The following is a 17,301-nucleotide window of genomic DNA, read 5'->3' on the forward strand; positions in this document are numbered from 1 at the left end:
CCCTACTGACCTGTCTCTCCCTCTGGATCAGGAAAGCAGATGCTCTGAGAGGCCCCTGTGACTGATTTTCTCTTAGGTCTCATTGGCCAGAAACGGTCGCATGGCTGGTCTTAGCTGCAAGGGAGGCTAGGAAATAGGAATGAGGTTATGAGGTTTGGCTCAGACTGATCATGGTCCATCTCCCTGAGGCCAGGCACGCTGCTGCCCTAAAAAATTGGAGCTTGATTAGCAGGAGGAAGCAGAGGACCCAGCAATGACACAGTGTCTGCCAAGGGTTGTGTCTCTGGGTCTGTTCTCCCCGCCTGCCCCTGCTGTCTGGCTCTGGTCCCCATCATCTCTCTGTTGCGCGGAGGCACTCCAGGGCCTCACAGCGGTGCTCTGTCCACCTTCAGCCTCTGTCCTTTTCTTCTCCACACAGCTGCTTGAGTTGGCCTCCTAAACCAGGATCTTACTGTGTTTTCACTCTCTTCTGGAGCCTTCTAGAGCCTTCTGGCTTCCTGTTCCCTCTATGAGTTACTTGGCTCAGTACTGCTAACCTCCTCAGCCTGGCCTCACCTGACTGGTCTCTGATCACAGCTGACTCCACTCACACTAGACCCAAGTCCCCTCCTCGGGCCTTGGAACCTTAGCATATGCTGTCCCCACTGCCTGGAAGGGAACTACCTGGGCCTACCTAGTGGATTCCCCTTCGACCTTCTATTCGACGACCTTCTGGACCTGACTCAAACGTCACCTCCTCTGTGAGGACTTCCCCACGCTGAGTGTGACGAATCATTGTCTCCGTGGGACACGCGTTGACTTTGTTTACCCCTATGACCCGGGGCCCAGGCCAGCGTCTGACACAGACGTTACTTGATGTGCTGTTCCTGGATGAATAACATGGTCACAGAGCAATTTGCTGGACTGGAATTCGGCCGTGGGTACATGGCCTCCTCTCCAAATGGGTTCGCTCTCAGGGTCTGGTCTGAGTCCAGGCCTGGTCCTAGAAGGGGTGCTGACACACACCCAGGGTTCACTTTGCACACTGCCTCATGCCCGATGGGCCCGGCCGGCCACAGGTGGTAACCAGGTTTCCTTTCCCTCCCGCCTCCCTCAGCGACTTTGAACAGCTTCCCGATGACATCGCCGTCTCGGCCAACATCGCCGATGTCGAGGAGAAGAGGGGCTTCACCAGCTATTTTGTAAGAGAGATCCTGACCTTCAGCCTCTGACCTCTAAACCTCCAACTCTCTCATCCCTTAACTTCTATCCCCATGCTTCTCAACAGGGCGATTTGCCCTCCAGGGGACATTTGGTAGTAAATATCGTTTTTTATAACGTTTTTTTAAGTTTATTTATTTCGAGAGAGAAAGAGAGAGAGAGAAAGCACATGCTCACACGAGCAGAGGAGGGGCAGAGAGAGAGAGAGGGACAGAGAGAATCCCAAGTAGGCCCTTTGCAGCCAGCACAAAGCCAGACATGGGACTCGATCCCAAAAACCTTGAGATCAGGACCTGAGCCGAAATCCAGAGTTGATTGCTTCACCGACTGAGCCACCCGGGCGCCCCTGGTAGTCAACACCCTGAGACATTTTTGATGATTACCGCTTAGGGCAGGGCGTGCCACCGGCTGCACGGAGCCCAGAGAGGCCACTCGGCACCCTCGGGTGCACAGCACAGCCCCCACCCCAGAGAAGCGTGGCCCCGGGTGTGATGCCAAGGTTGAGAAATGCCGCTCTAATCCTAGGACCTTCGAACCACCACCCCTATCCCCACCACGTCTGCCCTCGGCCGCCCTACACCCTGGCCTGTGTCCTCTCTAGGTTTTTGTCATCGAGGTGAAGACGAAAGGCGGATCCAAGTACCTCATCTACCGCCGCTACCGCCAGTTCTACGCCTTGCAGAGCAAGCTGGAGGAGCGCTTCGGGCCGGAGAACAAGACCAGCCGGTTCACCTGCACTCTGCCCACACTTCCGGGTAGGCCGGCCCGTCCCCTGCGCTGGGGACCCTGCCCTCCTCTCCCAGCGGTCACAGGCTGCCCCCTCTGGCCTTATGGCCCTTGACCGCCTGTGCTGCGAGGATGTTATGGCCACCCTGTTTCAGCCATCTGCCCTTTGTCCAGCCCTCGGACTCACGAGCGCCCCCTCTGGCCCTGTCCCTCTGATCACAGCCCCCCCAGCAGGGGCTGGCTCCTCACGGCTTCCCCGGCCTCCCCTCTCTGATGCTGTGGACATCGCATCTCTGCCTCTGGACAGTCCCCTAACCCCTCCCCTCCTGGCCTTTCTCCCCAGCTCCATCCGAACATGCACCCCGGACAGGCGCAAATCACCAGCTACCGGGCACCTGCCCTCTTGAGCCCTGCAGGGGTGTAGGGAGCCGGGAAAGCGGGGTGGGCTTGGAGGGTGGGGGCGTGCCAGGCAGGCAGGCGGCACACAGGCACCCTTCTCACAAACAGCAGAGAAACTTCCTGCCCTTTCCTTCTCCAGGCTCCTCACTCCACCTCCGGCTTGCTCTTGCTTTCTGTCCCCGCAAAGGTCCACAGAGGAACTGCACTGTCCCCCCTACCCTGGGGGGTGGGGGTGGGGACGCCTGGCTTCTCTTTTCCTCCTTCAGAGCCAGTTCTGCTCACATCTGCCCCATCGCGTCTCTGGGCTGCCAGGGACAGGGACCCTCCTGTTTCCGGTCCCCCTCCCCCGCCCCCTCCAGGCTCCAGCCTGCTTTGTCCCCTCTCTGTGTGGCGTCCCCCTGACGGCATGTCGCATGTCCGTGGCCTCCTCCTCGCACTGGCCTTCTCCCAGTTCTCTTCCTACCTCACGGCGGCTCCTCCAGCCCCTTAGGAAATCTGTCCCCTCTTCTGTCCCTTGGAAGGTGGGCCATCCTCTGCCTTTCTTCTTCCTCCAGACACCCTCCCCCAAGCCAGGCAATCTGAACTCTGACCTTAACTGCTGTCTTCTTGCCGCTGAGTCCCGACCGCCTCCCTACCCCAGACCTCAGCCACTGCCCTGCTACTACCACCAGGCACCAGCCCCTGCCCATCTCAGGGGCGGCGGGAGCCAGACATTCACCTTCTGGTGGGGGTTCTTCGGGAAGACGGTTCTACCCGGGGCCCCGCCTAAGGCGCCTGGAGAGGACATTTGTCTTGGCTCAGCCGTCATCAGTTTCCCTTTCCCTCAAACACGCTGCCTTGCTTTTGAGGAATGATTCCTTCATCTACTCAACAAATATTGATGGATTTGGGTCTCATTGGCATATTAGGAGCACCTCGAGATTTAAAGAATTTTGATGCCCAAGTCCCACCCCCAGAGACCCCGATGTAATAATTCTGGGGCGGGTCCTGTACCATTAGACTTTTAAATGCTCCTCGGGTGACCTAGGTGTGTAGCCAGGGTTGAGGACCCCTGTGTTAGGTCATGCGCTACAGTGTGAGCTAAGCAAAGTCCCCCTTCTCTCGGTGCCAAAAATCGTGTATGTGTGTGCGTATGTGTGTGAACCGGCAGTAAGTAAACAAGGAAAACAAGAGAAATATCAGCTGGAAACGTGCAGCCCAGCTGGAAGGGAAAGGCGGCGTGGGCTGGAGGGGCCTCTTCGGCCCGCTGGCACAGCGGGGAGGTGCCCGGCCTGGAGGGGCAGCCCCGGGCCCAGAGACTGCGTTCTTGGGTGGGGCTCCCAGCACAGCTTTTTGCATTTCCTCAGCCAAAGTGTACGTAGGCGTGAAACAGGAGATCGCAGAGGCACGGATTCCTGCCCTCAACGCCTACATGAAGGTAACGGGGGCCGTGCCGCCTGGGCGCCTGGGTGAATACCTGGGAAGGCATCTGGGGGGGCATCTGGGGGGGTGGCGCCTGGGAAGACACCCGGAAGGCCACCTCGGAGGGCACAGAGGGGGAAGCAGCCCATGGACCATCCCCGAGCACAGCTGTAAGGCTGCTTCTCCTGCTCTGATGGGCCCCCATCTTTGATCCTTAAAGGCCTGGCCTGGGGGGAGAATCAGGATGTGTTCTCAGAGTTCCAGGGGCTGGGGCAGAGGCAGTGGAGAAGGTACAGGAACACACTTTGAGTCAACAAATCTAATGTCTGTGCCGAGTGTTTGGAGAGCGAGGTGAGTAGGGTCCAGGTTGTGCCTCCCGAGGTACCTGCTGTCCAGTGGGGACACGGAGAGGTGGGTCACGAAATCACAGAACCGTGGCCTGTGTAACGGGGGCATGATGGGCCAGGGCCACAGCTCCCACATGGTGCCTTTGTTTGAACTGGAGAAAGGCCCTCCCTTGTCAAGGCACAGGCTGGTTTTAGTTGCATTCACGAGCCTTGCCCAGGTGCCCTTGGCTACTCCCCAGCCTGTAAATGGTCTGCATCTCTCGGAGATAGAAACACAGAGAAAGAAACGTCTTGAAGGCAGAGACCAGGCTGGTTAGGAAAGTCCTTCTACCATCAGGACTGTGCAAGAGAGCAACAGGGTGCCTCACTAGGTAGTGAGCACCGTGTCACTAGAGGCATCCAAGCCATGGCTTGATGGCAACCAAAGGAAACTGCAGAGGGAAGCCCTCCTCTTAGCACAAAGACCCCCTCACCATCAGTGAGGGCTCCCCCCGCCTTCTACTCTCACGGCTGAAGAGCACAGAATAGGCGTCTTCAATCTTCACTCTGACATCGACTGTTTGGGTGATTTGGGGCAAGCTACTCATCCTTTCTGGGCCTTGGTTTCCTCACCTGTGAAATGGGGCAGTGCCTCCAGCTCTCTGGTCTACTGGGAGAGGAGTGATGTTGGAAGCTTCCAGAATGTGAGAGATCATAACTCCCAGTGGAGGGAGCGGCAGGAGGAGCTCCGAGGAGGCAGGAGGCGAGAGGAGAAGACCCCTGCCCTCTCCAGTGGCTAAAGGAATCCTGGGCTCTGAGCAGAGAAGAGGGAGGGTGGGAAGCCCCTGGGCTGCGGCACTGGAGACATTTCCCCTCAAGGGGGCGCTGTGACGCCTGCTCCTTCAGAGTGGCTGGAGGCTCCTGTCTCCCTGCAGGGTAGGAGAGGGGAGGGATGAGGCTGTGGAGCTGGGGCTCATGGTCCCCCACCTGGGCTTAGCCACCAGCAGCCTGGAGGGTGCCCTCTCTGCCTATCTCTGTGTGACTTGGTTCCTCAGAGCCCAAGGGTCCATCAGGGCAGGAATCTCTGCTATGGTCCAGGGCCGGGGTGCTCACTACCACTCTTCCCCGCTCGCCCCTTGGAAAGCTATTAGAAAAATCTGATTCCTTGGAACTTCCACTGCGGTCTCACCACTGTCCGCGTGGAGAAAATGGGTCATGTGATAACGACAGCCGCCTGGGGGGTTGTGCAGTGCTTTGACTGGCAGCCAGGAGGCCCTTGATTCAGATTTGTAGGGTAAACGAATAGGCTTATTTACTTCCCTCAATAACATGTGAGTTGGATGCTATTATCCCTATTTACGGCTGAGAGGGTGGAGGCACAGAGAGGTGGAGCCGCTCACTTGGTGCCACAGAGCAGCTAGAGAGGAGGGCTGAGATTTGAACTCCCATCTCTATGACTCTGGGGCTGTGCTTTCACCCCCTGTGCTACATTGTGATCAAAGTAACAGCAACGATGATAACTTCCAACTCTGATCGGGCTCTTGCTAGAGTTGTAAACATTGTGCACCTACTCGCTTATTTAATCCTTACACCATCCCACAAGGCAGGTGCTATTATCATACGTTTTATTAATGAACATATGGAGGTGCACCTGTCCGGGGTCGCCCACCCGGTCTTGATCCCAGGTGCAGCCTGGCTCAGCGTCTGTGCCCTTAAACCCACCTCTGGGCCGCCTCCAAGTCCTCCCCGTACGAGAGCCGTGTCCTGTGTAGGCTCTGCAGTCCTGGCCCCTCTGGGATGCGCTTCCTGGCCCCTCCCCATCCGGCTGCCTCCATGGAATTCTTGGAAGGGGGCTGGAGCTATAGCCCAAGGCCAGCCACAGAGCTCCTGGGGACCCGTGCATCGTCCAGTGCGGGGGAATGACCCTGCCACATTCTGGGTACTCTGCGTCCTCGCACCTTGGACCTTTGCACTGTGGCCGGTGTAACCAGCATCAGATGGAGTGGGAGTCCGACCCCTCTCCTTCCTAGCTCTGCCAACTGGGCCAGGCACTTTGCCTCTCCAAGCCTCAGTTTCCCCAACCCCGGTATGAGATGAAGTATCAGAAGGCAATTTTTAGGCTGTAATGCCACCAACTGTTGTTGGTTTGGGTCACTGGAGGTATCTTTCCTCCCACGACTGTCTCATTTTCATCTCAGGGATGGACCTCGGTGGCAGATGGCTCTGGGTGCCCCAGCTCTGTCGCTTGCCAGGCCAGGTGGCCTTGGGCAGGTCCCCTAACCTCCCCGACACTAACCTTCAGGCTTTTGGTGAGATGGAGAGAAGCCACACCACCCCATCATTTTTACCTGTCGTCACCATTATTGTTGGGTCTGGGGGCCTTTAAGGTCTTTTCCAAATGAACTATTCTCAAGCCAGCCTGTCCTCTCCTGATCTTGAGCCCAGGAGTAAAGCTTATGAAATGTCACACATCTTGTATGAAACGGAATATGTCTTGTTGCTGTGATCAGGCAGAGAAAGGGTTAAGAGAGAGACAGACAGAGACAGAGGGACCAGTGTGGAGAACGGGGATGGAGCAGATAGGCTGGGAGGTCCAGACCTTTCTGCTGGCCACCCACCTGTGCTGTCTCCTCTCCCAAACACAGAGCCTCCTCAGCCTGCCCATCTGGGTGCTGATGGATGAGGACGTCCGCATCTTCTTCTACCAGTCACCCTATGACACGGAGCAGGTGCCCCAGGCCCTACGCCGGCTCCGGCCACGCACCCGGAAAGTGTAAGTGACCAGTCCCTGCGCTCCTCTGGGCCAGAGCCCCGGGCCGCCTCCTCCTAACCAGACTCTGCCCCACATGAAAAACACGTCTTTTCCCTGGAGGAAGAGAAGAACCAGAGATCAGTTCCATCCCTGAACACCCCAGGATGTTCAGGTTGTCAGGTGGGCTTGAAAAACCAAGCCCGGGGCCTGGAGGGATAGGAGGTGGGTGCATTTTGATGTGTGTGACAGTGCAGACCGGAGGTCAGGGGCTGGACCACAGACAGGGAGAGTCTGTAGCCACAGCGCCCGCTGGGGATGCCGCAGGGCTCTGGGTGCCTGGAGAGAGTGGGGGCAGGGAGGGGAGGGAGGAGCTGCTCTCTCCAAAGACATTCCCAGAGCATCTTCTGGGGTGCCCTGTCCCCCCCCCCCAGTCAGTTGCACCTCCTGGCGTATCACACTGACCCCCCAGGGGGTGCTGCTGCTCCCTCTCTGATTCCAAACAGCCCACTACTCCCTTCCAGCCCCCTCCTCAGCAGGAAATAATCACAGAGCATGAAAGCCACTGAAATAGGGCTGGGTTTCCGAAGCCAGGCTGCTGCTGCTGCTAAGAATTCCAAGGACAGTGTTCCTGAGCCCTGGCTTCCCTCCCTCCCTCCCTCCCCAGGCCAGTATCTCTGAGTGTCCCCTTGGTGCCTGGCCATCTCCCCATGCGCACAGGCAGGCATGGTCTCAATTTCACCTGAGCCTCGCGGCAGCCTGGGCCCAGAGCCTCGGAGCAGAGCGCCTCTCCAACCCGCTTCCTTGGTTGAAAAGTTAGAAGCAGGGTGTGGGGCATAGAAGGAAGAGCAGATGTGAAAGGGCTGGTATGTTAGGGCACTACGCGAACATGTGTCTCCCTCCCCACCCTCTTGCTGAGCCTCTGTTTCCTGGCCCACAAAAGGGAATACAGTCCCCCAGCGGCAGTGGGAACGAGGGAGTGAGTGTGATGGCCCAGAGGAGCGGCTGTAGCTGCATTTTTAACCTCCTCCCCGTCCCGCACCCTTCCCACCCTTGATGAGGGGCTCCTCTGGGCACCGAAGCAGGGAGCTAGGCCCCGAGAGAACCAGGAGGGCTGACTGGCCTCCCTTCTCTCTCCACAGCAAGAATGAGGCCCCACAAGGAGCCATCCTTGACCGCATGGCGGCTCCGCGAGCAGAGGTAACCCTGCTGGGCCAGGCCTCCCACCTCATCTCTGGGCTCCGCGTTTGGCCACTCTGCCCCTCTTGCTGGGCACCCTTTGTGTGCCTAGGATGGGGCTGGGTGCCGCAAGCAGGAGGGGACTCAGCCTCAGCCCCAGGACGCCCAGCCCCGCTGACAGGAGCTGGTGTGGGGAGCACTCAGAGGCAGAGGGGAAGGAGGCCATCCATCATCCATTCGGCAAGCCTCCTGGGCCTCCTCCCACCGAGCCCACCTTGGGCCTCAGAGATGACTCACACCGGCCCCGCCCTCAAAGAGCTCACGGCTCCCTGGGAGACACACATGTAGAAACAGGATGGGCAGCGCCCTAGCATTATGGGAGCACTGAAGCCCACACTGAGGCCTGAGGGGCCCAGGAGGGTACTCAACCCTGGGAATTTAGATGCTTGTCTCTCTGTGCTCATCCCACCAGGTCTGGAAGGAGCACCTTTCTGGACTCGGAGGGACCAGGGTTCTAATCCTGGTTCCTCCACTAATGCATGAGTGGCCTCAGACAAGTCAGTTATCCTTCCTAAGTCAGTCTCCTCATGTGTTCACTGGGACCCCGAGGCATGTAGAGCACGTCAGTAGGAACTCAGTGAGTGAGTGCTTCCTCCCTCCCGCCTTGCTCCACTCTTCTCCCAGGCCCTGTTTGATTTCACCGGGAACAGCAAACTGGAGCTGAATTTCAAAGCTGGAGATGTGATCATCCTTCTCAGTCGGATCAATAAAGACTGGCTGGAGGTGAGGTTGGGGTGAGGATGGGGGTGAGGTTGGAGGTGAGGATAGAGGTGGGGTTGGAGGTGAGGTTGGAGGTGAGGTTGGAAGTGAGGTTGGAGGTGAGGTTGGAAGTGAGGTTGGAGGTGAGGTTGGTGATAAGGATGGAGATGAGGTTGGAAGTGAGGATGGAGATGAGGAGGGGGCGAGATTGGAAGTGAGGTTGGAGTTTAGAATAGAGATGAGTTTGGAGGTGAGAATGGGGGTGAGGAGGGAATAGGGTTGGAGGTAAGATGGGGGTCAAAATGGAAGTGAGGTTGGAAGTGAAGTAGGAGGTAAGGATGGAGATGAGGTTTGAGGTAAGGATGGAGGTGATGTTGGAGATGAGGTTGGAGGTAAGGATAGAGATGAGTTTGGAGGTGAGGATGGGGGTGAGGAGGGGGTGAGGTTGGAGATGATGTTGGATGTGAAGTTGGAAGTGAAAATGGAGATGAGTTTGGATGTGAGAATGGGGGGTGAGAATGGCGGTGAGGCTGGAGGTGAGGTCAGAAGTGAGGATGGGGGTGAGGTTTGAGGTGAGGATGGGGCTGAGGTTGGAGGTGAGGCTGGAGGTGAAGGTGGAGGTGAGGTTAGAGATGAGGTTGGAGGTGAGGCTGGAGGTGAGGTTGGAGGTGAGAATGGGGGGTGAGGCTGGAGGTGAGGCTGGAGGGGAGGTTGGAGGGGAGGATGGGGGTGAGGCCAGAGGTGAGGGCGGAGGTAAGGATGGGGGTGAGGCTGGAGGTGAGGCTGGAGGGGAGGTTGGAGGGGAGGATGGGGGTGAGGCCAGAGGTGAGGGCGGAGGTAAGGATGGGGGTGAGGCTGGAGGTGAGGCTGGAGGGGAGGTTGGAGGGGAGGATGGGGGTGAGGCCAGAGGTGAGGGCGGAGGTAAGGATGGGGGTGAGGCTGGAGGTGAGGCTGGAGGGGAGGTTGGAGGGGAGGATGGGGGTGAGGCCAGAGGTGAGGGCGGAGGTAAGGATGGGGGTGAGGCTGGAGGTGAGGCTGGAGGGGAGGTTGGAGGGGAGGATGGGGGTGAGGCCAGAGGTGAGGGCGGAGGTAAGGATGGGGGTGAGGCTGGAGGTGAGGCTGGAGGGGAGGTTGGAGGGGAGGATGGGGGTGAGGCCAGAGGTGAGGGCGGAGGTAAGGATGGGGGTGAGGCTGGAGGTGAGGGTGGAGGTAAGGCTGGAGGTGAGGATGGAGGTGAGATTGGAGGCTGGATTGGAGGTGAGGTTGTTTTGGGTCTCGTGGAGGGGGATCAGAGGAGGCAGTGTCAGGCAAGGCCCCAGGGAAGAGGTGCTCTCTGAGGGTAATCTTGGAAACCCGAGCAGCTGGGTGGAGGCAACGTGAGGAGTCCAGCCGCAGGGAAGGCAGGTGTCAGACCCTGGAGACCACACTTGCCTTTGGTTCTGGCCCCGACAAACAGTTGCTTCGGGCACGTCAGTTAACCTACTGAATTTAATATCTTGGTCTGTCACAGGGTTTCTCGGCGGTGGCGCTTGTTGACATTTGAGGACAGATAGTTCTTTGGTGTGGGGCCATCCGGTGCACTGCAGGGCATTTAGCCGCATCCTTGGCCTCTGCTCACCAGATTCCAGCAGCACCCCTGCAGTTGACAGTCAAATGTCTCCGGACATCCGGCTCGGGGTGGGGGAGGTTGCAAAATCCTCTGCGGTTGAGACGTGCTGGTCTGTCACCTGGGATCACTGTCCTTGCCTTCGCGCAGCAAGGAGAGTTAGTGACAGCTCCGGGGTCGGCCTGTCTGGTGTCATTTCCTAGTTGTTTTTAACTGGTTTTGCATCCCTGGGAAGCTTGCTCAACCCTGTGGTTTCCTTTTCTGTAAACGAAGATAGCTGGCAATTTCTTCATAGCGGACCTGGGAGGGCGGGCGCGGCGCAGCTGTTCGGGGCCTGGCCCGCGGAGGGCCCGCATGTGTGGCCTCCGGCTGGCGCCGGGGACACTGGGAAAGTGAAATGAGACTCTGACACCAGAGTCTGTCTTGACTGTTGCTTCGTCCCCCCCAGGCGGCATGTGTGGCTCATGGTGACTCGGTGAATGGAGATGGGCGGCCCTGGCCTGATTCTGGCCATTTCGATCGGATCCTGCTGTCCGTAAACAAAGTTCCCTTTTGTTGAGGCTCCTGAGGCAGGGGGTGTCTGAAGGAGATTGTGGAACGGGCCCCAGGGGGATTCGAGGGGAAGGGAGGGTCCCTGGTGTCCAGGGGCTAGACAGAGGCAAGGACCAGTGGTTGCAGCTGACTTGGCAGCTTTGATCTTACCCTGTCCTGGAGCCGCATCTCGGGACTCGGCGGCTCTGAGAGCTGTCGGGCAGTGCTGGCCACTCTCCTTCCTGTTTTCTGAAAAGTTCTGTGTGTGAGTATGCTGGCCGACTTCCGGCCTCAGGGTAAGGGGAGGGCCAGGGGAGGAGCGAGGCGGATACTTTGAGCCTCAGCTTACATGTCTGTGAAATGGGATGTGGATAATATCTCTTCTAAAGGGTTGTAAAGATTAAGAGGACGTGTCGCAGTGCCACAGGCAGTGGCTGGGTCTTGGTCTGGAGCTCAGGAGAGACACGTGGGCTGGAGAAAGGTTTCTGGCTGTCCGGTCTAGAGCCGACACTCGGTGGTATCTGCAGATGCGTGAATGAGTGAAGAGAACCACCCCTTCGTTCTCTCCCCTGTTCTTTCTTTTTTAATTTTAATGTTTATTTATTTTTGAGAGAGAGAGAGAGACAGAGCGTGAGCAGGGGAGGGGCAGAGAAAGAGGGAGACACAGAATGTGAAGCAGGCTCCAGGCTCTGAGCTGTCAGCACAGAGCCCGACGTGAGGCTCGAACCCACGAACCGTGAGATCGTGACCTGAGCTAAAGTTGGACGCATAACTGACTGAGCCACCCAGGCATCCCCTCCCTCCCCTGTTCTGTTTTCCTCCTTAACACGCATGGCTATTGGCTCAGCGCGAAGTTCACCTATGTCACCCCCCATTATTGCACATTGACTGTCACCCCCCATTATGAGGTAGCTCCAAGAGGGAGCCCAGGAACTGCCATCCATGCCGAGTGCCCAGAGCCTGCCACCTGGCTGGTGCTCATGAACTCTGTGGACCAATGACTGAATTAGGTGAAAGCAGATAAAGCAAGATGATTGTTCTTGACTATTGTTCTATTCTAGAACAGAAAGAGCAGTCTTTTGGGGGTCAGCAGCACGGTGACCTTGATCACTTTTTCTCCTACCTTTGCATATGACCTCATCTGCATCATGACAAGGGTGCCAGGGGCCCTTGGAACTCGACCCTGCTGTCTCTCTTCCCACCGACAAGGCAGCCCCTTCTTTTCTCCTCAGGGCACTGTCCGGGGAGCCACGGGCATCTTCCCACAGTCGTTCGTGAAGATCCTCAAGGACTTCCCGGAGGAAGACGACCCCACCAACTGGCTCCGCTGCTACTACTATGAGGACACCATTAGCACCATCAAGTTCGCGGCCTGTCCACCCTCCCTGCCCCTCCCCACCCCCATCCCATCCCCCACATCCCACTCTGGGCTCTGAGATCTCCCTTCCCCCAACTAAAAGCCCCCAGTGGCTCCAGAGAAGCCATAACTCGGTAACAGGATGCCAAGATCCTGCGTGGTCCCATCAGCTTCCTTCCCATGTCCCTCTTCCGGCCTGACGCCCCCTCACTGCTGCCTGTTGTTCCCTTAGGGACATCGCGGTGGAGGAAGATCTCAGCAGCACTCCGCTATTCAAGGACCTGCTTCAGCTCATGAGGTGAGTGGTTGGAGGTGGGAGGGCAGAGTTGGGGGGTCAGAGACCCCGGAGGAGAGAACAAAAGGACGAACGTGGTGCATTAAGGTGCATCTGCTTTGCCTTCTTGTTTTGTCCCCAGCCCAGCCCCGCAGGGCAGATATGTCTTCCTGTGACAGAGACGAGCAGGGGTCTGCAGAGACGTACAGGGGCTTAGATGAGATCACATGGATTGTGAGCATGGATTTGCAGCTAGAGCTAGGGTCTCGCTAGCTAAAACCCTTGGACTTGGGTCCTCCATCAGCCAAGAACCACCACCTCCCAAGGTCCAGCGTATTCATGGACACCTATTTTATAGAATGGAAATAACATTGTTCAATTCCTGACTACAAACGTCATTCCTATTAAATACATGTATATATAAGAATGTCAGAAATCACAGAAGAGCATAAAGAAGTGAAATCGCCTCATACATCACTCTTCTCATTATTAGATGTGCAGATTTCTCCAGTGCACACCACCACACCGTAAATATGGCGTTAGCTAGCTACGTGGTGTCATCTGAGGGTGCGCCAGAATTAACGTAGCCACCCCTCCTCGGCCATTTACATTATCCTCCACTTCCTTACGGCCATAAATAATGCCACGATTCTCATATTTTGTGACTTGCCTGATTATCGCCTTCAGATGAGTGTCTAGAAGCGGAATTTGGAATTAAGGTGTTTGCAAGTCTGCTAGGCTTCGCACCCCTTTTGTCAGATTAACCATAGAAAGGTTCTATCACGTGAGTTCGAGCCCCACGTCGGGCTCTGTGCTGACAGCTCAGAGCCTGGAGCTGCTTCAGATTCTTTCTCTCCCTCTCTCCTGCCCCTTCCTTACTCTGTCTCTCTCTCTCCCTCTCAAAAATACACATTTAAAAAAAAATTTTTTTAAGGTTACATCATTTTTCACTTTCACCAGCCAGGTCCACCCCATGTCAGACAGTCCCGATCCTTAAAGAATCCTTCTCCACGGGGACACACAGCTTTTGGGGGCTTTATTCTCTCTACTCTGCGCCCGACCAAGCCCACCCCGCTTCCTCACGATGGTTCCTAACTCTTCACTTTTGTACACAAGGCATCTCAGACTGTGCCCCTGATTTGTGTGAAAGCCTCTTCTCCCCTGTAGGTCCCAGTTTCCCCATCTGTACAGTGGGAGATTGGACCACACGGATGATAAGGCCTGTGTCAGCCTCTGACTCTTCGGATTCTTAGATCCTGGCTTTAAACATCCCTCCACCCCCTCTCCCTGTCCCGACGCTTAGGCCTAAGGCTGCCGGACCTTTTGTTAACCCTGATCTTTTCCTCCCAGGCGGGAGTTCCAGAGGGAAGACATCGCCCTAAATTACCGGGATGCCGAGGGGGATCTGGTTCGGCTGCTGTCAGATGAGGATGTGGCGCTCATGGTGAAGCAGGCCCAAGGTCTCCCCTCCCAGAAGCGCCTCTTTTCCTGGAAGCTGCATGTCACCCAGAAGGATGACTATAAGGTCTACAACACTGTCCCCTAAGCTGATGGGGTCTAATAAATGAATGAACGAGTAAATAAATAAATAAATAAACAAACAAACAAACTTTATACATAAAAGTATCTTTTATTTATTTTTGAGAGAGAGAGAGAGCAGGGGAGGGGCAGAGGGAGAGAGAGAGAATCCCAAGCAGGCTCTGCACTAGCAGCACGGAGCCCAACATGGGGCTTGAATCCAGGAACCACGAGATCATGACCTGAATCCAGGAACCATGAGCTCATGACCTGAGCCAAAATCAAGAGTGGAAGCATAACCGACTGAGCCACCCAGGCGCCCCTAAAAGTATCTTCCGAGTACATTCCTCAGGAAGAAGAAAGCTGATCCTTGAGGGATAGTCTGAGAGGCAAGAACATGCCATAAGCAAAAGCAGTGGTAAGTATGGTGGATTTGTCTTGCAGTTGACTGAGCTAAGCTGAAACCGTGTTTCCAAGAATGTCCTCCCCTGTGTGGATCCAGACTGGTGTGGGCCGTAAGATACACTGTGCAAGAGAGTCAGAAGGAGAGTGTAAAGGAACTTCTTTTTAGTTCAGAGATGCCAGTTGCAATTCATGCACACGGTTGCTTACGTGTTGGCTCGGTTTGGAACTTCAGAACGCAGAAGTCAAAGAGAAGACCTGGAAGTAGTGAGAGAATGTTGCAATTGTCACAAAAGAACAGCACTGAAAGGGATAGCAGGCTGCTCAGTGACACCTTTAATGTCAGGTCCCAGATCCTACGCTGGATGTGTGTTTAGCTCCCTGCCAAAGGGCACCAGTTGCTTTTGGTTTCTGTTTGTCCTTGCATCTCTCATGGCGTGTGCACCTTCTATTTTTGACAGCTTTTGTCACCCGACCTGACACGGGCTGACGTGATGCTGATGCTGGAAACAGCGTCTTATAAAAGGTTTAACCTGGGGGCACATGGCTGACTTCGTTGGTTAAGTGGCCAACTTCAGCTCAGGTCATGATCTCGCCGTTTGTAAGTTTCAGCCCCACGTCGGGCTCTGTGCTGACAGCTCGGAGCCTAGAGCCTGCTTCAGATTCTGTGTCTCCCTCTCTCTCTCTGATCCTCCCCTGCTCGAACTCTGTCTCTCTTTCAAAAATAAATAAAACCTAAAGCAAATGTAAGATTTAACCAACTTCCACGACTGAGGAAGACTGAATCCTCAAGACAAATCTCTCCTTATATCTTTCCTGCTTCTCTGATGGAATCCTGAGACACACATGCATATGAATTCAAATAAATATTCTCAATATAAGTTAATAACAAGGTCTCATTTCTATAATTAAAAAAAGGACAGAATTAAAATACTGGATGATAATAATCATACATGCATTGGAAGAGGTGGAATTAAAGTGTTCTAAGGTGCTTACGCTATCCATAACCAGAGTGGAAAATTGTTTAACATTGGGCTTTGCCAAATTGAATATGCATGGTAAAATTTCAACCAAAATTATCCAAAGAATAGAAAGAGAACATATGTATTTCATCTGCATCAAAATGAATAAGAAAAAAGGAAATCAATTTAAAAGAGGCAAGAAATGGGGCGCCTGGCTGGCTGAGTTAGTGGATAGTGCAACTCTTGATCTCGGGGTTGTGAGTTCAAGCCCCATGTTGGGTGTAGAGATGACTTAAAACTAAAACCTTGAACAAAGGGAGGCAAGAAAGAAGAAAGAGGCAGAATTCAAAAGTCACTTGTCCAAATAGATCGTTTTGATACTTTAAGCTTGTATGAATTCAATGCACCAGTTTAAAGATTGTTAGATTAGATTTCTTAGAAACTAAGTCCATGTAAGTGTCATACATGCGAGAGGCTCCCATAAAACCTAAGAATGTGGAAACATCGAAAAGAAAAGCATACAAGAGGGTATTCCTGACAACTACCAAGCAAAAGACAGCTTGGTGGCAGGGTAGGGGATGTGTGTACAGACCTGCAGTCTAAATTTAGTGACAGACAGCTTCTGACACTAAACTGATAGTTATGCTTACCAGCCTCACTGGTATACTTTGTTGCTTTGAGGACAATGTGTGTTTTTTCCCCCTTTATTTTTGTCTTTATGTTAACTGACGTACGAAAATGTCAAAATTGGAGGTGAAAAACTTGCTGTTAACGAAGCTGCTGAAAATTGCATCAGGGGGTTTGCTATGTTATTAACTGATTGGAACTTTGACTCTGATCAATCGACAGTGGGAAGGAAACTGATGACGGCCCACCAATCGGTTACACCCTATGGACTTTTCTTGGTGTGCCAATCACTGCAGGTGCTCACAGGATACTTTTAGAACCAACTGGGGAAAAGCCAACATGTGCCCCCTTTGAAATGTGTATACAACTTACTGTCCATTATCATGCAAACAGGACAATGCCCGGTGACCAGAGATTTCTTTTCTGACTGACTAGTAACCACTTTGCACCAGTGGCAAAAAATCATTACAGGCATTCTGGATTGGAACAAGAGAATTGTAAGATGTTAGCATCATTTCTGGAAAACTGCTCTGCACACCTCCTTCCGGAACTTCTCATAAAAAGCAGTGTTTCAGCTTTTATTTCTCCCTGTGAGATATGCATATTGTAGCCCGAGTACAAAGAATTTTAGAGCAAAGGTAAACACTGTTTTTTCGGGCTGTGTGCTTGCTATAATCACAGAGCCTGAGACTCCATGACTCCCCAAAAAGAATTTACTCTTAAGAATGTTATTTGCACAGTTGCCCATGCTTGCATTGATGATGACAAATCAACATTCCCAGATGCTTGAGAGAACCACTGTTTACAGCAATATTTGAAAAATGAACTGGCCTATAAGGGCCTGGAAGACTTTTTATGTGACTGATGGGAAGATGGTAATATCAAACTTCATACCTGCACAAGAAGTTTATCAGCCTAAAATAGAAGTAACGAGGAGCTGATAACAAAGAAATGGTCAACTCTATGATTCATCTATTGTTCATTCTTTGCGTGATGGGGAAATTAAATACAGATAAGAGTTGACTGGAGGATCATGATGTCACTGATAAAGACACAGACGAAAACATGCCCCTTGCCAATGTGGTGAATACGTGTGATCAGGCAATAGCCTTGAACATTTTGCAATTAATAATGTGTAGAAGGCAATGGCAAATCGCCCAATTAGAAACAGACTTCTTAGGAAGAAATCTAAGTTAACGGAATATCTCTGGAAGAAGTCATTAAAAAGAGTATCAGTTGCAATGCTGCCTCTTCGTTTGAGAATCCTATTCCTGACTCATCATCA

The 17,301-nt window shown here is 54.1% G+C and overlaps 1 protein-coding gene across 1 annotated transcript in view; it reads left to right on the top strand.

Moving 5' to 3' along the window:
* NCF4 (neutrophil cytosolic factor 4) overlaps positions 1-14,117 on the top strand; it is an 18,756-nt gene extending 4,639 nt beyond the window's left edge. Inside the window, exons 2-10 of the mRNA XM_077762064.1 lie at positions 1,097-1,181; positions 1,802-1,955; positions 3,672-3,742; positions 6,698-6,825; positions 7,944-8,001; positions 8,665-8,763; positions 12,109-12,239; positions 12,466-12,531; positions 13,858-14,117. Of these exons, the coding sequence (XP_077618190.1) occupies positions 1,097-1,181; positions 1,802-1,955; positions 3,672-3,742; positions 6,698-6,825; positions 7,944-8,001; positions 8,665-8,763; positions 12,109-12,239; positions 12,466-12,531; positions 13,858-14,053 (988 nt within the window). The 3' untranslated portion in view covers positions 14,054-14,117. The remainder of the gene's footprint in view (positions 1-1,096; positions 1,182-1,801; positions 1,956-3,671; positions 3,743-6,697; positions 6,826-7,943; positions 8,002-8,664; positions 8,764-12,108; positions 12,240-12,465; positions 12,532-13,857) is intronic.
* Positions 14,118-17,301: the final 3,184 nt, after the last annotated feature.

The sequence above is a fragment of the Crocuta crocuta genome, unplaced genomic scaffold (assembly GCF_008692635.1).
Source record: "Crocuta crocuta isolate KB4526 unplaced genomic scaffold, BGI_CrCroc_1.0 scaffold193, whole genome shotgun sequence".
NCBI classification, from domain to species: domain Eukaryota; kingdom Metazoa; phylum Chordata; class Mammalia; order Carnivora; family Hyaenidae; genus Crocuta; species Crocuta crocuta.